This window comes from Brienomyrus brachyistius, chromosome 1 (genome assembly GCF_023856365.1).
Source record: "Brienomyrus brachyistius isolate T26 chromosome 1, BBRACH_0.4, whole genome shotgun sequence".
Classification (NCBI taxonomy): Eukaryota; Metazoa; Chordata; class Actinopteri; order Osteoglossiformes; family Mormyridae; genus Brienomyrus; species Brienomyrus brachyistius.
This window is the reverse complement of record NC_064533.1, coordinates 12,018,400-12,041,357: the sequence shown is the minus strand read 5'-3', so window position 1 is coordinate 12,041,357 and position 22,958 is coordinate 12,018,400. Positions and strand designations below refer to the sequence as shown.

The window sequence follows — 22,958 nt, the reverse complement described above, 5'->3', positions numbered from 1 at the left end:
TGAGATTCAGAAATGGGTAGCTTGCAAAAAGGCTGATCAGTTACTTTGTATAAACAATACACTATTATTGTACGATTTTCAAATAATATTTTATTATTTCAAACATAACTCATATTTTGAAAGAAGATTATAAAACTCTGTTGACAGTATGTCCACATCTCCTGCTCAGGTATATTTTTAACGTCTATAAAACAAACCTGTTTAGAGCCTAAGATTCACCCTAAAGAAAACGTAGAGGCAGTAATATGATTGCTCTTGCACAGTATGCTGGAGTACATAGCAGCCTGGTACTCTGTCAGAAGGCCTTTAAAGTGTTTCCCAGTCTAGTCCTCATGGACCCACAGCCAGTCCACATTTTTGCTCTCTCCAAACTCCTGGCAGGAGGGAGCAAAAACATGTAAGATTTAGTGTGACGGCACTAAATTTGGCTGTGGATCCATGAGGACCGAATTGGGAAACACTGGTCTATTAGAATGCACAGATTGAGTCCCTTCTGTGCTCTGAGGTATGAAGCTTGCTGTGCTTTAGCACTCTGACTGCGGGGATGCCTGTCGCTGAGGGACAGGGAGGATCATCTGTTGATATTAAGATGCAGCAAATGGATGCAGTTTACGTAACAGCTGCATGCATTTGTCAGGAAGAGGTGCTCCAGCAATGGATACTTTTCTGAATAGATACTGAGTATCTGTTTATAACTGGTGGTCGAGTTATAAAAATATTTCAAAAGGGATGGTGGGAGTCACATCTTTGCCATGTTAAAATTTGTCTAGTGGGGTGGGGTCCCAGTGATAAAATTGTCCAAGCAGATTGCTGACTATAGCGCATTTCGGATCTGGACAGTCTCATGATATCGTTTGTAGGTTTACCTTTATGTGAATGATAGTTACACAGAAAGATTAAGAGGGGTGGTGGTATATCTAAATGGGGGATAGTTTTTGTAATTTTATTCCCACTGGGGGATGGCATCCACATGCATCCCATGACACCTCCAGCCCTGTTTATAAGCATGCTACTCTTCTAGCCTAATCGGACTGAACGTTACACGTACAGGGGAATGTGGCCACAAAAATACCTGCAATATTAAGGACTGCTAGCCAGTGAGGGCCAGGAGAGGACTGGAACTGAAGCAATGGGGATGTACTGGGTCACGTATGTTATTGCAGGCTTGATGTGCAGATCTGCACTGCAAACTGATTTTTCCGGCTGAAGTGAACACACGTGTTGCCAAGATGCAGCCATAAGGTGAGTATCACTCATTCCAGATGTTTTGCAGGTATTGGGATGAGCTAATTGTGATTGACTTAAGAGATGGTAAATGTTACCTTGAGTTGCCTTTCTTGTCCAAGCCAAAACAGCCGGAGGTGAAAGACTTCAGGGGAAAATTCAGCTTACTGCACTCACTCCATGTAGTGGTATCTGCACATTCCATGCAGCTAGATCGAACAATATTTGAGACCATTGGGGGCTGGCTAGCTCTTTGAGAGGTTATGGCTGTGACAGCCGCGCAGGCCGGGATTTTGGCAACCTCTAGACGGGAAGCTTAAGGGGAAAATGAGAGAGATCCTTTAATAGCTTTGCCTCTGTATGTCCAGGTGTTACCTGCTCTGGCCACACTGCATCTGTGCCAGTGTTGAGGAAATCACGTCAAATGTGCAGATCTCAATTCAGTTGTAGAAAGCTTAGTATTCTCTGACGATTGCTTAAAGTATGGTGAAGTGTGTTTTGGGAAACTGAATGATGGACTGAGGAAATTGCCTTTTCTTTACTCTTTATTCACAACACCACCATATTGTGCACGATTCAAAGTGTGCCTTCTATGAAAAATGCAACAATGTTACTATCTGACAGCCATGAAAAAGAACGGCAGACAACAATTCATAAATACAAAGGTTTTAAATTAACAGCGCATTCCATACAAAAACAGTAGCTATGCTGAATTTCTCAGTATCTTGGTATTCAGTAAAGAATTAAGGCTTAAAAATGACTTAATGCTACATTAAGGTTCCCTGCATGAAAACCCAACATTTCTTCATGTTTCCAGATTTGGTAAAAGTGACAGTATGACCTTATCATGAAGAGGGTATTAATTATTTAGAGTGAAGGTGAATGAAGTAAAGGAGATTTTCCATGCTGATATGAGAACCAAGGTCTTTGTAGTAGGATGATGGCCCGATTCAGATGGAAGCACATCAATCTCTCTGCTCAGGGAAGATGTTGTACCCCAGTTCAGTCATGGCACCCAGGAGTAGGACCCAGAGTGGGATGCAGACAAGCGAAAGCTTAATCTCTGCCAGCTGTTCAAGCCGTACACACAGCGTGAGGCAGAAGGCCACCTTCAGCAGCATGGCTGTCAGGTACCAGGTCTTCCTACGTAGGTCCTGTGGGCCGTCGCGTGGCTCGTTGCCTGGCTTACAGCGTCCTGCCACCTTGAGTGCCAGTATGAGGAGGAGTATGGCATCAAAGATCCATACAGGTACAAAGATGAGAAACCAGTTCCAGTTGACCTTCTCATCGAGCTTCAGCACCAGCATGATGAGGAAGACGAGGCTGAAGATCCAGGTCAGTAGCACTCTCTGTGCTAAGGACATACTCATTGAAAATATGCCAGGGAAACACTTTCACCCCTGCAACACAAATCAGGCCCTCAAAAACAATTGACAAATATATTGACAATTTCAGCAACAAACAACATGATTGTCGCCCTGCCCCGGTTTCTATGTGTCGGGGTACATACTTTTGCTTCATATTTCCCTAGACTGTTATATATGCATTTATACATTTAAAGTAAAACTTAAATTATACTCCTTGCTTTGCTAAAGAAGTTCAAGCTTCAAGCTATGCAGCAGGACATCTAGCGATTTAAGTTAAAGGAATAAAGGTTTATAAAAAAACTCGCTGGATGGAAAGTCCTCCGAAGACACGCAACACTAAACGCAAACGCAGAAGTCCACATTTTTACAAAGCAGTATAAAACATGTATACATCATAACAGATTACATCAAGACTTTATATAGAATAGTCAGCAATATTCTATAGACGTTGAACTTACGTGAACGTCTTTGCAGTTCAGAGCAGAAACAGCATTTGACTCCGTGTATATGTAATATGGAGTACATACATCTTCCTATTATGCTAGAATGGGAGTAATTCTATTACTGAACCCAAATATTTATGGTTATTCCAATCAAATTACACCCCTTCTCCGTTTAGTGATTGTTATTGGCGTGTATGTAATATTTTGGTTCTTATTTTAAATAACGATTGGACCGTATTACTGTCAGTCCTGGTCCAGAGCCTTCAAAACATACTGAAAGTATTTCTTCCGGGTCGAAAGTTTTTACCGTAAAATATAGATAAAATTGTCATATTCTCGGGTGAATGAATTCTCATTAATATTTTACGTCAACCTTCAATGGTAATGTAGTTAATTCAGTTTTGTCGTCCAGCAGAGGTCATCGGATGTCTGTCTTTCTTTTGCCTTGGTAATTACATACGTAAAAAAGCAATAAATTTTATTCGGTTTTTAAAATCCAGATGCATCGTTTCGAAAGGAAAATATACGTGTTCATGTGAAATACTTATTCCTTATTGAACAATTTTCCCGAAATATTTCAGTAAGATCATTATTATTGCATTGTTTGTAATTATAGAACTTTTCAAATCGATTTGGCCTGTCATGGTTACATCTTGTCGATTTTTCCAGAGCTGCCATCCGTAACGCGCATGCGATCTGTATATTAATCAAGTTAAAAAAGAATGCGCCTTTTTACTATATATATTGGTAAAAAGCGACAACTTCTATTTATACAGTAAACGGATTGGGCTTGTGTCGGAAAGAGATAATTGCTCTAAAATTTATAGAAAATGTACTGAATATACTGTGTACATATATGTCGTCGTCGGATTATAAAGACGCAAGGATTTCTCTGAAAGTAGGCATCGAGTCATTGCGACTAAAAAGACCTCGAGGTGAGAGCTGGCATCCTTTCCGAAATTTCATTCAGTTCTCCCAACCTAATTAAACCCATTTGTACTCTTGCAGTGTTTTATTCTGGGTTTTGCAGTTTCACTGAAGGCTGACGTGTATTTATTTTGTCTGCAGTCGTAAACAGGAATAGCTGTTTTATTTTAATGTCCTCCTTAGTCGCCTTACAAACTTGTCACTGCCGTATATACGCTTGAAAAGTAGAGGACGAAAAATGCACACAAAGCAAGTGGCTTCCATAAGTCAGAAGAACAATAAAGCGCAAGAGGAGGTCGAATTAATCCAAATTAAAAGATGATGCATGAAGCTACAGATATTTTCGGTTCGATTAGGAGACTTCGGCTATACTGCTGCGATAGACCGATGGGTGCCCCGTCGGTTTTTGGACACGTGTGGTACTGTTGGATTTTTAGGGGAATACTGGAAAGGAAATGTGCGTTTGTATTCCGTTCGTGGCAGGTCGCTTTATAGGAAAACTTATTTACTGCATAATCTCATTTACGTTGGTTGTGCAAGATTTTAACTCTTGCGGTTTCTGGTTGTGATGCTTCAATTTGTGCCATTTTCGCCGCTTGACCCCCATGATTTTATACCAGATTAACCACAAACATCCCGGCTGTAAAAGTAACGACTCGACTTTTTAGTTGTACTTCTTTTTAGTATTTGGTCGTATTCTTGTCTTAGGCACATGGGCAAGAGCCATCGTCTACGATTTTGGTGATGTACGAAAAAAAGGGTGATTCGTATCTGACACAAACCAGATTAGATAAGTACTTCCAGCCAGTACTTAGGATTTCGGAGGATGGTATAACGGGCTGTGTCTGGGCTTCGTCTCCTTCTTTCTCCCTGTCTTTGGCCGCCCCCTCTCCTGCTCCATGCGTTTACGTTTGACAGATGACAACGTGATACACGTGTTACCCATCCCTTTATATCACCTAACGAAGATCATCGCATTTTTCAGATTGTATATGATTAACATCTTTTGTATTTTAAGCACACAAAGGTGGACAGAGTTCCGGGTTTCCTTCCCTGACACGTAAGTCTGGGCACTGGCTGAGTGATTCCCGACCACTTGTCTCCTGACTTTTTCCACACGTCTGAAACGATTTTAAAGTTACTCAGTGCACTATGGACAACTTTGTTAAAGCGTGTTAAATTCCGGAGAATCACTTTCTTTGTTCTGCCCATGTACAGAAGTCAGCAGCCTCCTCCGACCCCTGCATCTAGCGTGCCTTGCAGCGCCCTGGTTTTCACGGTTCACCCGGAAATTCGTGTCCGCAGCTATAAGCGGCAAAGCGGACCGGGAAATCCCCTTAAACAAAGCGCCGGCTTGTGTCTGCAGGGGGAATAGAAATACGGCGCTTTAATTGGCGCCTTTCTCTGCTGTTGTCATATGAACAAAAAGAGGAAATTAGGTCATTCTTCTGTGTTGTGCGGATTTTTATTCCCCATTAAACGTCCACTGAGTTTCGGGGCCAGAAGGGCTGTCTCATCTTTAGGGCACCATCCGAAGAGCTTTACCCTTCGTCGCCCCAGTCTTCCCGTGGAGGCTAAGCGGTGTCCCCGTGCCTCTCCCGGCGCTTTTAGCCACGCTCGGTATTAGACACTGACCTAGCTATGGTCCGTGGTCAGCCACCGTGTTTCGTCCTCATACATAATTCATGACGAGCATTTCAGTTCAAGCGATAAGGCAAAGTACGTCTGGTTTTGTTCTGGGATTAAAATACCGCTTAGTGATTGTTTTAAGATGTATTGTCACTTTTGCAATGAAATTCTTGCCACGGTGCACGGGGGGTGGATGCAGTGTTTTGTCAGTTGAGGTTAATAAAGTACTTATTAATAAAGTGCAGATAGTACATTAATAGTATAGTACTATGCAGTACTGTGGTTATGGGGCAAACAGCTGCAAATCACTGGTTGTGTAGCGAGCTGATGGCTCTAGGGGAGAAACATAAGCGGATGGAGAAACGCCAGTAGTGTTTCCCAGGGAGCAGGAGCGTGATGAGGACGTGGACCGGGTGGCTGGCATGCATGCCGATACACTCACGCCTCTTCTAGCAGCAGCAGAGGCAGATTGACTGGAGCTGTGCAAGATCTGTGCCAATGATCTTCGAAGTTGTTAAGACACTCCTTTGGAGTAGTTTCAGGTCCTGAGCCACTCGGTCACCCAACCACACCACGGTGGATCCAGTCAGGATATTCCCAGTGGTGCAGAAATAGAAATTCACTAAGATTTTGGGTCCCATCCCAAAGCTCTCCAGCCTTCTGGTGGATGCAGCTAGTTTTACTTCCGGGTCGTTCCACGGCAAGTCATCTAGAACATCGCAGGTCATGTCATGATTTCCATTAACAAGTTATATAAAATTAGTCAATTTTAGTAATTAAGATTTAGTAATTTTATGATAATGAAGTAATTAAAGTGGTTGAGTTACTGATCTTAAAACTGTCCACCCAACAGTCTGTGAATAGTATTCAGAGTTATTAAAATGAACTCTGAACTCACTAATGGTAACAGTTAGTCCTTGTTTTTTATGCATAATATGGTTCCTGTTTTTTTTTTTTTTTTTTTACCTTTAAAAAAAGTTTGTTGCAAATAACAATCCCTTTTCGATAAATAAAGGGTCAGAATTCAACCCAAAATGACCCTTTTTACTCTAGTGGTATTTTCATGGCTCTAGAGCTTCTGACTTTTTTCAAATCGTATATTTTAATTTGCTTTTCTGTCAACTCCCCATACATAAAATAAATAAATAGAAATATATACTTTTTAAAAAAGCAGTAGAGGTGTAGGCAGTTATCGAATATTAATCTACTGTAACTCACAGTAGAAGTGAAAGGGTTTCCATAGTTTTAAGAAAGTCTCTTGTCTTTGACTGTGTGTCAGATGTTCCAAAGGAGATCCTTCCAAGTCTTTTAGAAGAAATAGAGTCCAGTTTGCCATCTAAGTCTGTTCCAAAGAGGTACTTTACTGGAGTCCCATCATAGGTCATGTTCAGTACTTTCTCAGAAAAAGATTGCATTCCAAAACCGCCGCAGACTGGTACAGTTCCAAAGGACATGAAGCACTGCCTCCCACTGACACAGTGCGGATACATTAGGGAACATTTTGTGTAGATGGACCTGGGTTAAGTAGATTCGCTGTGTGGATTTATAATTTATGCCACGATTTTATTACAAGAGAATGATGGAAATGCCGTTTTGTAAATGCGTTCCAGTTGAATATCCACTAAGACTTGACCAAGGTCCTGCTGCCAAACTGAAGTGGAAGTAAAGAGGAGCCGAGGTGGTCCAATAGAGCTGTATAACTGGAAGGAGAACAACATTTCCAAGATGGAGAGAATTGTGTAAAATCTGGGGAGGAAATATTTAAAAATGTCTGACATATGATGTTCTTCTTTAGCTGGTGTCTGCACACTCCCTCATGAAAGATGGCCTGTTCAAGTTCATTTAATAGCTACACAAATTCAGGAGCATAGATTAAATTGAAATTCAGCAGATTTCATCTGACAGATCTTATGTATATCTTGCATAAATTTCTGCTAGATCTATTATGCATTGGCAAGCTTAAACATATGACAGTTCAGAATAGCAATACAATAACTCCTTTTCCACAACTTGCAACTTTCCACAGTTTTTATGGAGATCCATGGCATGACCTGCAAGGCTCTAGGTGAGTTGGTGTGAGTGGTGTTGGTCTGTCTGGGTATGCAGCAGCGGACTGAGATGGCAGCCTTGTGGAACGTCAGCGCTAAAGGTTAATATGGATGACCTACTGTTGCCGGTTCTCACTGTTAGGAAGCTGAACACCCTTTCACAGGTGGATTTGCTAAAAAAAACTGGAATTGATAAAAGTGGAATTGAGCTGTAGTTGGTAACCTATTCCAGTATTCCCACTGCAATCCTCGGGGACCTGCAGGCAGTCCGTGTTTTTGCTCGTATTTTGTCCATGTTGATCAAAAATGTGGAGCATCTGTGGGTCCCTGAGGACCAGATTGTGAAACACCGATCTGTTCCGATGTAGGTGTTCGTGGATCTGTAGCACAGGAATGCAAACTGGAATGGGTCCAGGCTTGCTGGGATGTTACCGTTTATGTGTGACATGACCAGCTTTTCCAGGCACTTCATGAATGGAAGTTAAAGTGGAGGCACCCCTGTCCTTCAGGCGTTCTGTCACACCTACCCCATTACAGACTAGAAGCCACTTTCTGTGGCATATCGAAGCATTTATGGCACATTCATGCATTGTACTGATGTCTCACTATCTTGCTTAAATCAGCTGTATCTCTTCAAGATACTGGTGCTCCCCCCCCCCCCCCCCCCCCCCTCTTTCATTCAGGCAAGTTTGAGTGCTGGAGAAGCATTTGCTTAAAAATGTGTTCATCGCTAACCTCTTTGCTGCATGCGTGCTACATAAATAATAATAGACTAACATCAAAACCAGTATTGTTAATGTCTGTGATCCTTTTGACACCCAAAGCAGGCTACTGCACAAGCGACAGCTCAGGCACAGGAAGTTCTTGTATGTATATACAAGCGTATTTTTGTCACACGGAGCGACAGGAGCCACGAGAGGAAACCACAGCTTGTTGCATGTACTTGCAGGTTCTCCCCAACAGTGTCCTCTTAACCTTCCAGTGGCGGCAGCACAACAGCAGAATCTCCTGCCTTGTTGCTTGCATTGCCTGCTCGAGGCTTTAGGACGATGGGCAGTCGAAAGTTGGATGGGAACGTTTCACTCATTGTAGATTGTGTCCGGTCTTCTGGAGTTTGGTGAGACAGTAAGTACTGGGTGTGGAGCTGGGTCTAGCGCCAGGCTTTGTGTGTTTTACAACTTTGTGATCAGTGTGCAGGCAGCCTTTTTGACGCAGTATTGCATGACCTCACCGGGAACGATGACGGCACAAAATAGGCCAGAGGGTGCAGGCATGCCCCAGCCGGTTTGCGATGGTGATTTAGGAGGCTCCACGAGATGTAACTCCATGTGAAAGTCTGGTTAAAAACCGGACTTCACGATTGGTACTTTGCTGTTCTTCTTGGGTAGGCAAATCTTCCACAATTCATAACAAACGCTTTTAATTTGTTCCAGTATGTTTTGCGTGCATTATTTCTTGGCCTGTTTTGTCAGAAGGAGGGTTTTCTGCGTTTAGGTTTTCGTGTTAAATTCTCCTGTTTGAGGCTGTTATTGACACCAAGAAGTTGATCATAGAATCACTATCATTCTGGTCTCCTGCTGGGTGCACACAGCCGGTCTGGGAAAAATGTCTCACTCAGGAAAACCGTGTTCCTCCGTCTCTGATCACTGGCATTGCATCGCTCTCGCAGTGCGCCAGATTTATGGGTCCGCGTGTGGAAATAGGGTGGATTGTCAAGGATGATTAACAATAAAACCATGTGACGTGGCTGGTGACACTTAGCAGCCAGGGGTTTGAAAACACGCAGCTGCTGACGCCTCCCCACATCCAGGGCACTGGGTGAACTCGCTATCTGCCCTGGTGATCACTGCACTCCCATCTGGCTTCCTGTGTGTACTGGTAACAAAACCATCAGTTAGAGGTTATGCATTGTATATAATGGCCCTGAAATTCCCATAACTGCCAGCCATTTTTGTCATGTTATGCTGATGTTTTGGCCCCAGGAGGAGCTGGGCTGCCCAGTTGGTGCAGTCAGATTGTGTGTGTGTGTGTGTGTGTGTGTGTGTGTGTGTGTGTGTGTGTGTGTGTGTGTGTGTGTGAGAGAGAGAGAGAGAGAGAATTATGTTTATATTACATTGTGGGGACCAAATGTTCCTCACCATGTAATAAAATCCTGTTTAGATATTGCGGGGACCTTTTTTCTGGTCCCCACAAATTTCTGTGAATGCATTTAATAAATTGAAGATGCCAAAAGTCTAATTTTGTTTGAGTAGTTATGGGTAAGCTTAGGGCTGGGTGGGGGCTAAGATTGTCCTGTTGATTAGAGTTTTCCCCATAAAATCAATGGAGAGACACCATAAAGATATAATTACAAACCAGTTTGTTTGTGTGGGGATTCTAACAATGTTCTGTCCGTGTTTCCTTTCTGTTCTCTTTGCACATGGTGGTGTTCAGCCAATGAGAATGCGGGAGGGCACTTCTAGCCCCACCCCCAATCCTTTATGATGTCAAGCAGTGGACGGGCCTGACTAAGTATGATGAGAGTGAAGGGCTAGAGGACTAAGCCCATCTCCTTCTGTTTCAGCTTAAGATGACCCGTGTGCCACCTGGCATGTAGATGGCGGCTATGGTCAGGGATGCTGTGGTGTGGTACCAGAAGAAGGTGAGTGTCAAGCCCCCACCCAAACCCCGCCCCTTCCTGCCAGCTGGAAGGGGGGGGGGGGTGGCAGATGGTTACGAGGGAAAAGGAAAACAGCCACTGTGTGGAAAATCATTAGACTATGCTCTCTGGTTCCAGTTTAAAAGCGCTTGCTTTCTCACACTTTCTCACAGAAGGAACGGGTAGATCTGACTAGGGCTAACTGTCACGCAAACTCTGGCCACCAGGGAAGCCGCATGTCGCTGCACTATAAACCAGATCTGTGGGGCTGTGAAAGAGGTTAGGGCAGGGGGTTGCCGATCTTATGCAGGAAGGGCCGCTGTGTGTGTATGTGGGTTTTAGCTGCAACTCCCTGCTTAGATTATTAATTAGAGGACTGATTAGCTGAAGAGTCCTGACACTTGGGTTTGAACAGCCGGTCTAAAGGTTATCCCAAAAACCTGCATGTACACTGGCCCTTTGCGGATGAGATTGGCCACTCCTGGCTTGGGAGCTTTGGATTTCCTCATGATTTGATTGGGATAAACCCTTCAGCCTTAAAGGATTCAGTCCTTATAGTGGATTACGTTTGGGAAAGGTAATTCCATCCCAGTGCTGATGCCTGGTAGGTAGATCCCTCTCACTCTTCTGAATGAGCTTAGCTCTGGAATCAGACATCCCGTGGTTCGACTGCTCTCTGTCCCTTGAAGTAGCATCAGAAGCCCTCTTCCGTCTGTCTTTGGTCCTGAACGTGTCTTGGCCTTCAGGTTTGAGCTGTGGCAGGAGGGATTATTTTGTTGCGTCGGGTTTTGAGGTGCTGGCGGGTATCTTTGCTGACGCTGACAGCTGGGACACGAAGGGCTGCATGAGGACCTGCGTCTTTTCTGCCCAATTCCTCGGCTCCCTGTCAGTCCACTTCTAATCCTTATTCCATACCTGTGTTAGAAAACGACAGAAGTATCCCTGCTCGTCCCTCTGCATCCTGTGCTGGTTGTTTTGTCCACTTCCGCAGCCTGCTGGCTCATGTGGCCTGGCCAGTGTTGTAACCCTGAGCTCGCTGACCCAGTTGGCCACCGGTTGTAGGAAGGCGCTAGCAGACTAGCTGCTGTCGTCGTGGAAACGGGCCCCTCTCCATTGCCGCCTCCCCTCTCGTGGCCTCTCTCACTCCTTTCATGGTAGGGCCACAGTTTTGTTGCTGCCAGGTCTCACTGCAACTTGCTGTTACAGCGGCTAAGAAGCAGTATGGGCACAAGATCAGCACCCAGCAACCCTCATCGCATCTGGAAAGGACTGTGTGCGATAATTGATTATGGAAATCTCAACAGCTGCGCTTACGGGCAACCCTGCATCATCCCGGACATGCTGAACAGCAGCCATGTTCACATAGAGCTGGTCTTCAGCCGTAAAGCCATCCGCTCTGACGGCTCTTCATCGCGTGTGGGGCTGCCGCGAGTCGTTGACGTAGTCGACGAATTCGACGCTGAAAATGCGTCAACGTCAATATTTTAAATTGACGCGTGGTTTTTTTATTATTTAAATAAAATTACCTTTATGATTTCTAAAACACTTCAATCCATTATAACAAATGTTTTCCTACTTATTCATGGGAGGACAAATTATCACAGAAGGGAAAGGTGGTTATACACTGTGCAAAGTCATGACCGATCACTGCAGTACTAGCGATATACATGAGCAACAGAAGAGAACTAGATCGGCAGAAAAGGCAAAACCAGCGTCTTGCCTATTCATGTTTATTAAATGACTATTAGTATATGTAGATGTCCTTGTAGCTGCTAATGCACTCATTATTAAAATCCACAAAGTTGTATGCCTGCTATATTAGAATCTCCATTTAATACGTGATTGTGCAAATGTTTAGGCTAAAATCTGGGCTTGTTCTACGTTGATTGATGGTGCCGGCGTGTGCGTTCGTGCGCATTGGGCTTGTTGGGACCAGTGTTATCATAAACTGAAACGAATAAGCAAATGAAAGAAAATAATTTGTGTAATGAGATAAAAATGAAAACCATATTTAGAAAAAAAACGGCGGAATTTAAACTGCAAAAAGTACCGCCACACCACCACCATCTTTTCACCTTGTTTAACCACAGTACTTCCTCCCTTAAAAGATATTGTGGCTGCTGATCTGTCCCTTCCTTCGTTGCGACTTCTGTGCTTATCGCTGATGTTGCATGTGGCGTGCTCCGCTATCCAAATTTATTAAGCATGAGGATACGCCAAATTAATACAGGTTACTAACTTTTGGACATCACAATACACAACTCATTAATATCCTTAGGCAGACGACTAATCTGCTTATTGAATCGTAGGCGAAAATAATGTCCATATAGTGCCAAAAAAACACCGTACATTATCCAAAGCCCTGCAATGGCATGCAGTTTGTTGTTGTCAAAATAAAATTCAACTTAAACAGTCAAATTGATTTTCTGTAGGAAACCCATCACACTTCTGGGAAACGGGGGCGTTTCTCCATCCACTTCATGGACCGTTTCTCCCCTCAAGCCCTCAGCTCACTGCACAGCCAGTGCCGTCAACCTGCACCCTGTGCTGCTGCTGTTTGTCTGATCTGCCCCAAGCACCCATGGCACAAGAATGTCACTGCATTATCTGAATACATGTCATCCATCCATCCATTTTCGGAAGCCACTTGTACCATTCAGGGTTGTGGGGGACTCTGGAGCCTACAGGCAAAGACTGGGAACAACCCAGGATGGGGCACCAACCCATCACAGGGCACACTAACATACCAGTCACTCACACCTATGGGCTATTTTGGTAATCCCAGTCAGCCTCAGCATGTTGGGGGGGGGAAACCGAAGTATCTAGATGAAACCCCACAGACATGGAACCCTAGCAGAGATTTGAACCCAGGTCCCAGAGGTGTGAGGCGACAGCGCTAATCATTGCGCAACCCATATTTGTGGTGATAAAACATTTTTCAGCAAAAGGGAACTGAGTTTTGGGATCCTGAACTCATTTGCTGGTCTTGTGCACCGAACCTGGATGTGAAATGTTACTCTAAATGTTCTGGAAATATTACTGAAAGGTCAGCGGAGTTATTAACTCAGTGTATCAGATAATAATGTGAGATGAGCCCCAGTGTGTCTGTAGTTTTACCCTTGCGTGAGTCTGCCCTGCGATCCCTCTCATCACTTTGCTGTGACCTAATAATGCCTAAGCAGATGCCTATTAATGCCCTTTTTGCCTCTCCTGTTTTTACAGATTGGCGCTTATGATCAGCAGATATGGGAGAAATCGGTAGAACAAAGAGAAATCAAGGTGACCGTGTTTATTTGCCATTAAGCCCCAGCTCCTCCGCCGCCTCTGGGCTCATCCAGAGGCTCTTCTCTGCCCTCTTGTGTTCCATGAAAATGATTTCAGCAGATACCAAGTTTGGTAACTGTGGTTCGTGTTTCTCCCCAGGGTCTCCGGAACAAGCCGAAGCGGACGGGTCATGTGAAGCCGGACCTCATCGACGTGGACCTTGTGAGGGGTAAGGAGTGGGGCTTCTCGCTTGTCCCTTGGAAAGTGTGAAGAGGGAGCAGCAGTTATGGCTCTTACAATTGGAAGCCTCGAGTTCTCAAAAACAGATCTGCTTGCAGTGAAGTTTCACAATATGCCACTTCTGTGAAAATGTGTGACACACAATGCCATCTAGTGGTATCATGCGGAAATGTGGAGGATGCTGCTGTCTACCGTTACTGCCTGCCAGATAGCCAGATCCAAGTTATTTAGTCACTTTTTGTCATTTCAAATCAATTTTATTTCGGATCTGTCCGAGCCATTTAAACAGGAGGCCCATTGCCTGTCATCCATTTTGGAGGCTCTTGTACTGATCTCAGGATGGCTCCTCTCTGCCCCTTGCTCCACAGGCTCCGCATTTGCGAAGGCCAAGCCCGACAGCCCGTGGACCTCGCTGACTCGGAAGGGCATCGTCAGAGTGGTCTTCTTCCCCTTTTTCTTCCGCTGGTGGATCCAGGTGACCTCCAGGACCATCTTCCTGCTGCTGTTGCTCCTGTACCTGCTTCAGGGTGAGTGAGAGCGAGGCCACAGGCCTGCACAGGAAGGTTACGCCCACTTCCCGTCAGAGGCGCCCGATTGGCTCGCGACTGCAGCCTCCCAAGGGCCACACGCTCTCCTTCCTCGCAGCAGTCGAAACGAATCTGCTTTTCGCTTGCAGACTGCGATAGGCTTCCCAGGCCTCTAGATGAATTATGAGCTCTGTTTCTAAACTCCTTCGTCTTGAAAGGTACTTCTGTGGGGTGCGGACCCTGCAGGCTTTATATACAATCCACCCCCCCCCGCACGACTCACACACAGTATCTGAGCTGCCTCACGGTTGCAGTTGACAGATTGCCACACCAAGAACAACTTCTCTGACACCCTCTGTTCACAACATGACTTGGACTAAAATATTTGTCTCAGCCGTTGTCTCTCGCCCCCTCCTTTTCCGGGCTGTAGTGCTGGCGGCCGTCCTCTTCTTCTCCATCCGACATGCACATGGTGTGCCCGTCACGGAGGTGTTTGGCGCGCTTTTGCTCATGCTGCTGCTGGGCACGGTGCACTGCCAGATCGTCTCCACCAGGACGCCCAATCCCGCCCCCTATAGTGGAAAGAGGAGGAGGTGAGTCCGCAGCTCAGTCTACCTTGAAAGCTCCTCGTTGACCTTCTAGGTGATTCTGGTGGCCCAGTTTGGTGTCTGATCCCTCTTTATCTGTCCGGCTAAAGGAAGTTGAGGAAGGCTGCTCACTTGGAGGTGCATAGGGAGGGGGATGGCTCCAGCAGTACCGATAACCGCCAGGAGGGGGCGCCACAGGGTCAACCGTCAACGAGCAGCCGCAGTCTGAGTGCTGTTCTGAGAGAGCTCTGGCGTGAGTTCTTCAGTATAGGGTGCGTAAGCTGCTTCTCCTTTCAGCACCAAGCTACTCACCCAGGTTCTCTCGGGTCCATCGGAGGGACACGTGTCCCTCTGTAAGTAGGCCTCCTGTATCTTCTGCAGGGCCAAGAAATCCAAGATGTCTGTTGGCAAGTACAAGGAAACTGCTGGCTATGCATCCCTGGGTGCTGAGGTGACCGGATCAGGGCTGGAAACACACGTGACCCCGTGCGACCTCCTGCGCTTTGAGGAGACGAGCTGGCGGGCCTCGTCGTCCCGGAATGCTGCGTCCCGTTTTACGTCCCCAAAGGTGGGTGTCACGGGACCGCAGTCTCATGAACCAGTGTAAATGTTTAGCTAGCAGCTGGCTGTTAACGGCCTCCCCATATGTCCCCACACGTGTTTAGAAGCCCCTTAGCCCCCACGTAATGGAGAACGTGTCCGATGAGGCCTCCAGCGAGGAGGACCCCGAGGCGCCCTGTGGATCTGGCCGCCGGGGGGGCGAGTTCGTGAATGGTGACATGACGCTGCGCTTCAGGAAGCCCCTGAATTGCAGGAAGCCGTACAGCACAGAGGTAGGGGATCAGCGGACTGACATGGATACGTTCAGTGTGATGCCTGCCGCCTTTGAGCTAGCGATGCCTCTTGCTGTGCTTAGTAATGGAGTAATGCATCGTGGGATATTTGCATCTAATTCGCTGTTGTTTTATGACGAAGATTCTTGGTGCATGAGGTAATTGTGTCGTCGTCGTCCCCACTTAGGAAACAGCGCGGTCTGGCACCAGCGGAAGCTCTCGACGCTCCAGCCTCCGGCAGGACTCCGGCAGTGCCCGGCCCGAGTCCGAAACCGAAGACGTTCTGTGGGAAGATTTTCTGCACTGTGCCGAATACCGGTCGTCTTGCAGCAGCGACAGCGAGCGTGATGGCCCCGCCCACAAGAGGGAGTATCGGGACGATCCCTTCCACCAGGTGGGACCCCAGCACTGTCCTTAGGCTATCATGTATCTGCCATCATCTTGGCCATGTGCTATTTTACCTGGGTTGTTCTTGCATTCATGGTATTCACACAACACACTTTTACTTCTACTAACACCAGTCACTGCAGTTAAGTAAACTGCTAAAACCCAGCCAGCCAGTCATATCCCAGTTGGCTGTAACTTCACATTCTCTTCTTTTATTCATTTATTTATTCATTTATGGTTCGTATGTCGTTACGCAAAGTCAGTCTGCGCTGCGTATCTTGCACTGTTACGCTCTGCACCAGTGATACGAGGAGCCAATATGGAGAATCGCGGTGGATTTCTTAATTTATTTATTTTAAGTTGAGGGTGGTGGTGCAGTGGTTAGCACTGTTGCCTCACACCTCTGGGACCCGGGTTCGAGTCTCCGCCTAGGTCACACGTGTGTGGAGTTTGCATGTTCTCCCCATGTCGTCGTGGGGTTTCCTCCGGGTACTCCGGTTTCCCCCCACAGTCCAAAAACATGCTGAGGCTAATTGGACTTGCTAAATTGCCCATAGGAGTGCATACGTGAGTGAATGGTGTGTGAGTGTGCCCTGCGATGGGCTGGCCCCCCATCCTCGGTTGTTCCCTGCCTCGTGCCCATTGATTCCGGGATAGGCTCCGGACCCCCGGCGACCCAGTAGAATAAGCGGTTTGGAAGATGGATGGTTGGATGGATGGATTTTAAGTTGATCGATATTGGCTACTACAGCCCATGTGTTTCATTTCCCACGTCCATGTAACTTGTCAGTTGTGCAGATTGTCAGGTTCTGTCACGGGCTGCAGGAAGCCCGAGGCGTGTGGCTCAAACTATCGAGGCGTCAGCCGTGCAGAAATTCTTTAAACTGCCTGCGATGTCTGCAGCACCGTGCTTTCGAGATGAGGTAGCAACAGAGCGTTGTCCACCACAGCGAATCTAACTAGGCCTTTGCAGAAACATCTTAAGGATGAATACTGCAAAATGGCAAGGCTTCCTCAGGCAGAGAATACGGCGATGCCAATAAGGATCGGAACTGACAGATGAATATCGAATGCATCAGATCACAGTACCAGAAAAGTGGATCAGGACATCCTTAGTCTATACATATCGGTTTTTGTGTTTGTACAATACTGTTGGCATATTACAGTTGCATACAGTGAGATTTTTTCCCTATAATTTAAGTATACTACTGAGAATTGTTTCTGTCTTTTATCTAATCGATGTGACTTTTTTATTTATCTGTCTATAGCTTATTTCCCCATTGTGACTGCATTCTGTCAGATGGGTGTAATGTCATCCACTGGCCCTGTGTGGCTTCAGCATGAACTAAAAGCCATTTCATCGCTAGGGCCACGCCCCTTGGCTGCACTGCCCCAGTCCAGGCCTGGAACGCGTGAGCGCCATCGTGTGGGAGGGCAACGAGTGCAAAAAAGCCGACATGTCCGTGCTGGAGATCAGCGGCATAATCATGAACAGGGTGAGTGTTCGTCAGGGAGGAGATTGAGAACATCCAGAACTAACCCAGAAGGACAGGTTTTTGAATCACAGAAGCAGTTGCAGGAACACCATTATCGCTGGAAGGAGTGTTTGAAACCTAGATGTTTTTAATTAAATGTATTAAAATGGTACATAGTAAGTTTATGAACAGCAAGAAAGGGCTGAAACTATAAATAATATGTGTGAAATGTTCTAGATGAAATAGGTGAGGTGAAATCACCTCGGCTCGTACTTCACCATCACGACAAGGTTTGAACTTGTTTGCTGTGTGGCCGGTTTGTAGGTGAATCTTTACACTCCTGGAATAGGATACCAGGTGTTCGGGAACCTGGTGTCGGCGATCCTGGCCTTCACGCCGTTCGCATTCAGGCTGTTCCAGCACAAGGACCTGGAGCAGGTGGCCGCACTCTCAGCCAACGAGCTGCTCTGCATCGCCTTCGGCTCCAGTGGCGAGTTGACGGTGATCGTCATGGTGACTGTCAGCTTCGTGGTGCGAGCCTGTGTCATCTGGATCTTCTTCTTCCTGTTGAGCGTGGCGGAGAGAACTTACAGGCAGGTGAGTGAGGGCAGTGGACCACAGGAATGGGAAGGTGCATTTAAATTTAGATTGACCTGAATTAGAATGTAAATTTAAGATATTGAATTCAGCAATAAGGTTTTGCTTTCAGACTTACAAACCTACAGTGTAAGACTGGAAGTTATGTGTCGTAAATTGAAGAAAAGCACCACAAGCCTCTGACTGCTTGTGACCTTTCCACCTCAGAGACTCCTGTTTGCGAAGCTCTTCGGTCACCTGACATCGGCTAGGAGAGCCAGGAAGTCCGAGGTGCCCCACTTTCGTCTCAAGAAAGTGCAGAACATCAAAATGTGGCTCTCGCTGCGTTCCTACCTAAAGGTGCCTTTTCTCAGGTCGCATCATCGTTTCAAAAAACCGGGCCATGAACGGCAACGTTTCGTTTTTAAAATGCATAGAGCGCATGAGCTTTGAGCGAGGATCTGATGGGACCATGATGTATCATTGCTACTGGTATCAGTTTAGCCTCTAAGAAGATCAGCCCCCCCACCGCACCCCACCACTAGGAGGGAATTCAGTGATCCATGTTCATTCATGTCTACTCACACCTTCCCCCCCGCCATCTTCTTCACATGTCATAGAGAAGAGGCCCTCAGCGCTCTGTGGATGTAATCATTTCCTCGGCGTTCCTGCTGACGCTTTCTGTGGTCTTCATTTGTTGCGCTCAGGTGAGCACCTTCTCCTGCAAAGGCTGCCGGCGGGCATAGAAGAGAAATGGAGACCAGGCGTGTAGGTGCCCGGTCTCCCTGAACCTTGCCTTCGCGTCCTCTTTGTTTATGTTGTCCCACAGTGACCTGTAGCAGATGACTTGACTCTCTCAGATCGAGGCTGAGGGACAGCAGATTTCACATTTATATAGCAGGCGCTTTTAGCCAAAGCAACAAACAGTTGAGGATGCAACCAGTCCTTTTAGCAATTGGGAGTTAAAGGCCTTTTTCAAGGGCCCAACAGTGAAATGACTCTGCCAACACTGGGATTTGAACCAGCAACCTTCCGATCACAGCCACTGCATCCCAACCCTCTGAGCCACACCCTGCAGATAACCTGTAAATGTCCCAGATCGATCAAAGAGAGGCATCTGTAAGGTTGTAGAAAGGCCTTCGAAGGAAACTCCATATGATCTCTGTTAAGGGAGATTGAGATGTGAAGCACAAAGGCAGTGAGATTCACCCTGTTTCATTCTCCCTTGTCTATATTCTGTCACCCTGCTCAGTTGCTCCAAGTCCACAAGACCTTCCTGGACTGTCACTACAACTGGGAGCTGGTGATCTGGTGCATCTCCCTGTCCCTCTTCCTGCTGCGCTTTGTCACCTTAGGCTCAGAGACCAGCAAGAAGTACAGCAACACCTCCACCCTCCTGACGGAGCAGGTAGGGGGCAAGCTCCGGGTATGGAGGCCATGCCTCTGTCGTGCTGGCAGACGGCCTCTGGCTGACGGCTCTCGTACTTCCTTACAGATAAACCTGTACCTGAAGATGGAGAAGAAGCCTAACAAGAAGGAGGAATTGACCCTGGTGAACAATGTTCTGAAGCTGGCCACCAAGTTGCTGAAGGTAGAGCTTTATTGCTTTATGCTATTGCTATTGCCGGTGGGAGTAACGCCGGTGGGAGTAACGCCGGTGGGAGTAACGCCGGTGGGAGTAACGCCGGTGGGAGTAACGCCGGTGGGAGTAACGCCGGTGGGAGTAACGCCGGTGGGAGTAACGCCGGTGGGAGTAACGCCGGTGGGAGTAACGCCGGTGGGAGTAACGCTGGTTGTACTCACAGGTTTGTAGTCGCATACTTTGATGCAGGGGAGGAGCCATCATCATACACTGGCCAGCTGAGTGATGTCATCTTGTAACTTTTTTTTTTTTCTCAGGAGCTGGACACGCCTTTTAGGCTGTATGGTCTCACCATGAACCCTCTGCTGTACAACATCACCCAAGTGGTGATCCTGTCAGCCGTATCTGGGGTCATCAGTGACCTGCTGGGGTTCAACCTGAAGGTGTGTTTCACCAGTTTCTGTCTGTCCAGTTCTTAGTTTAAGTCCCCACAATAGAAGTAATTATGATGATGCTTTACTGATCCCCGTGGGGATATCCTCTTTTCACCCACCCCATCTTGCTCTTTGTGACACACACACACACACACACACGCACACACACACACGTAGGTGAGAGCAAGCTTGGCAGCGAAGGGCAGCCATTGGTGCCCTTTGGAGCTTGAAGCTGAGGGACTTGCTCAAGGGCCCACGGATGTGACTATTTTATGAAGCTGTCCTCAAATGGGATCACAGGCACAGAGGCTTAGCCCACTGAGCTACATGCTACATGCTGCCCCCAAATCCATAGTCTGTTACATCCAGCAAGTGCTTGTCATTTATCAACTAAGTTATGCAGTAAAAATTCGCTTGCTATCGAAAAAGTCCATTTAACGTAACTGTAATGTACAGACACTCCTCTAGTTACGAACTTTTAACTTATGAACATTCAGACATATGAACGAAGAGGACTGTAAGTCCAAATTGTCTTCATTGGATTCCCGCTTCCTGTCCGCAACATCAATTTTCTTTTTTCTACGCACCAATTCCGCCCAGTACGACCTCTGGCCGCTACTCCCACCGCACAGCAGCGTAGCGTGCGAACTCCCAGCATCCTAGTTCTTAGTACTTGCGTATACCATTAAAATGATGTTGAATAACGACTTGCAAACATTTCAAGTTACGAACGGCGATTCGGAACGTATCTCATTCGTAAGTAGAGGAGCGCCTGTATACTTCACAGTATAAGTATCTCTAGATCATCAGTTGAATTGAAACTTGTGTTTTTCCCATTCGTAGTTGTGGAAAATCAAATCATGATGTGGAGTGAAAAATCAAATCCTGACAAGAAGCTACAGGAATCCGGAGGGTCCTTCATCAGAGGAGATCAAGTTCCTCTGAGCAGCGAAGAGCCCTGCTGACACTGACCAGACATCTAGGAGAACAGACTGGCATATCCCCAGATTTGGTTTCTCGTTTTTCTTGTGCAATCCTGATATTTATTTGAACATTTCACTGCTTTTTTTAAGCAAAAACGTGTGTTTCCAGTGTTTAAGTATTATTTTAGCAAGAACTGTTACTGTCAGTATGATATATTATTCTATTCGTTTGCTCTGAGTTGTTCAGATTATTGAATTTAGCAGCTGGTGGGTGTTTCAAATGCCTTCAGCGGCTGAGCAGTGCATCACTTGGCGCGTCGTGCGAAAGGTCAAGGGCTGATTAGGCCCGGAATCTTGGACCAGCCTGTAACCATGGCGGCCGCTCCAGGAGGTTTACAACGCGGGGCTCAGAAGCCTGCGAAGGCAGCCATGGGCTCACCTTCGCAATACCTGCCAGAGTGGGGGGGCGGGCAGTATGGCCATGGTCGTTTCCATGACACCTAGGTGCTGTGACTGGGCGTGATGGCTCCGCAGTGTGTCACTCATGGTGCGTAGGACACAAATCTGTATCCTTATGCTGTTGCTTTATGAAAATTTTATACCTTTATTATTTTTACTTCTATGCTTATTATTTCCTTAACAGGTTTAAAGTGATGTTTGTCTATTTTGTTTGTTTGTTTGTTTGTTTCGATGGAAGTTTCCTGAAGTACCTGGTTTGAAGCTGAATGAATTTTTTTCATCCAGGTCTGACCTTTTTTGTCGCCGGTGGTGTTTCACCACCTCACCTGTGACACAATTGTGACACAATTTGCCTGCCACTGGTCAGACAAAAAGCTGTTTCGATTTCTGACAATAGTCATCAGAAAATGGATTTTTAGCCAGGCTTGGGCTTTTGGTGTGTTTACTTGGCCTGGTAGTGTGCACTTTAAAAGGAAATGTTACCTTTTTTATAATGGGAGGGAAAACCCTGATCAGAATTATAGCTTTTCTCTTCTTGTTTGCTCGTCGTTGTGACAGAGACCAAAGGGCATTTTGCTAAAAAAGGGAAACGGGGGAAAAACACCGAATCACTTTTGTTTGTTCGTTTCTTAAGCATGTTTTTGAGTATTATGGTTCTTTCATTGAAAATGCTTGGAAGCGTATTCCTCCTTTTTTAATTCTTCCCCCCCCCATATCCAGGATGTTACATTGTAGACATAAGAACATTTTGCAGAAAAATGTTTTAGGGGGAATAACTGAATTGTTTTATTTAAAATGAGACACTCCATTGCTCTGCATATTTAAGTTTTCATTCCTTCCTTTGGAAATGATGATGTTTCTGTTGTAAATGGCTGTTACACATTTTTGTACAGTATAGGGATTGTGAAGTATTCTTTAATCCAGTATACTAAGAAATATGTTGCAGGCTATGGCTTCTGAACAAGAAATCTGACCATAACTATGTTTGATTCCCATGACTTGGTGTAACATGTGAATTGTGTTTCACACTCCTGTCATTAAATACTCGTGGTTGACAGCTAAGTTTCTCATCTTCTTTCCCATTGGACGTTTTTCAACAGCTACCAGAGCGATTAATAATCCTTGATCACTGTTGTCTGCCCCTTGATATCGTTTTTCTCCCCCCCACTGTTGAGTATCAAAACCCCCCGAAAATGTGTGTCTGCTCTCATTAATCTTGTCACGCCACCAATCAGGTATGTTATCAGATCTGGGTCTTCCTATCATGCATTTGTCTTACAGTTGACTGCATTTCAAGGATCAGTAGAATAGATTTGCGAAATGAAAGGAATTACAGAAGTTCATCTCCATTACAGGTCAGCGAACGTGTGTTTTAAATGTCGTAGCAGGACGTGT

General features: G+C 46.0%; 2 protein-coding genes across 5 annotated transcripts; one reads left to right on the top strand and one right to left on the bottom strand.

The window, feature by feature from the left end:
* Positions 1 to 16: 16 nt before the first annotated feature.
* On the top strand, positions 17 to 22,620 carry LOC125751377 (protein PHTF2-like). 4 transcript variants are annotated; one of them, XM_049030117.1, is made up of 18 exons: positions 17 to 1,242; positions 10,202 to 10,279; positions 13,499 to 13,555; positions 13,700 to 13,769; positions 14,149 to 14,307; positions 14,738 to 14,900; positions 15,005 to 15,166; positions 15,276 to 15,462; positions 15,560 to 15,727; positions 15,915 to 16,121; positions 17,482 to 17,610; positions 17,914 to 18,186; positions 18,394 to 18,525; positions 18,786 to 18,872; positions 19,418 to 19,573; positions 19,661 to 19,756; positions 20,065 to 20,190; positions 21,025 to 22,620. In XM_049030117.1, exons 2-18 carry the CDS (start codon positions 10,235 to 10,237, stop codon positions 21,043 to 21,045), a joined length of 2,238 nt encoding a protein of 745 aa, XP_048886074.1. In that variant the 5' UTR covers positions 17 to 1,242; positions 10,202 to 10,234; the 3' UTR covers positions 21,046 to 22,620. The 4 variants fall into 4 exon arrangements, with proteins under 4 accessions (XP_048886074.1, XP_048886049.1, XP_048886066.1 ...); XM_049030092.1 differs by lacking the exon at positions 17 to 1,242 and adding an exon at positions 3,774 to 3,969; XM_049030109.1 differs by lacking the exon at positions 17 to 1,242 and adding an exon at positions 6,852 to 7,655.
* LOC125751434 (transmembrane protein 60-like) lies at positions 1,757 to 3,443 on the bottom strand. The gene is made up of 2 exons (XM_049030241.1): positions 3,050 to 3,443; positions 1,757 to 2,624 (listed from the first exon to the last, which is right to left on the bottom strand). The coding sequence occupies exon 2, from the start codon at positions 2,592 to 2,594 to the stop codon at positions 2,190 to 2,192; it is 405 nt and encodes a 134-aa protein (XP_048886198.1). The 5' UTR covers positions 2,595 to 2,624; positions 3,050 to 3,443; the 3' UTR covers positions 1,757 to 2,189.
* Positions 22,621 to 22,958: the final 338 nt, after the last annotated feature.

Excerpts from the sequence above, each read along its gene's own strand:
- LOC125751434 (XM_049030241.1), bottom strand. The coding sequence starts at position 2,594 with ATGAGTATGTCCTTAGCACAGAGAGTGCTACTGACCTGGATCTTCAGC.
- LOC125751377 (XM_049030117.1), top strand. The coding sequence starts at position 10,235 with ATGGCGGCTATGGTCAGGGATGCTGTGGTGTGGTACCAGAAGAAG. Across the intron at positions 16,122-17,481 it reads GGGACGATCCCTTCCACCAG|GGCCACGCCCCTTGGCTGCA; the intron begins GTGGGACCCCAG and ends TTTCATCGCTAG. Across the intron at positions 18,526-18,785 it reads CGCTGCGTTCCTACCTAAAG|AGAAGAGGCCCTCAGCGCTC; the intron begins GTGCCTTTTCTC and ends CACATGTCATAG.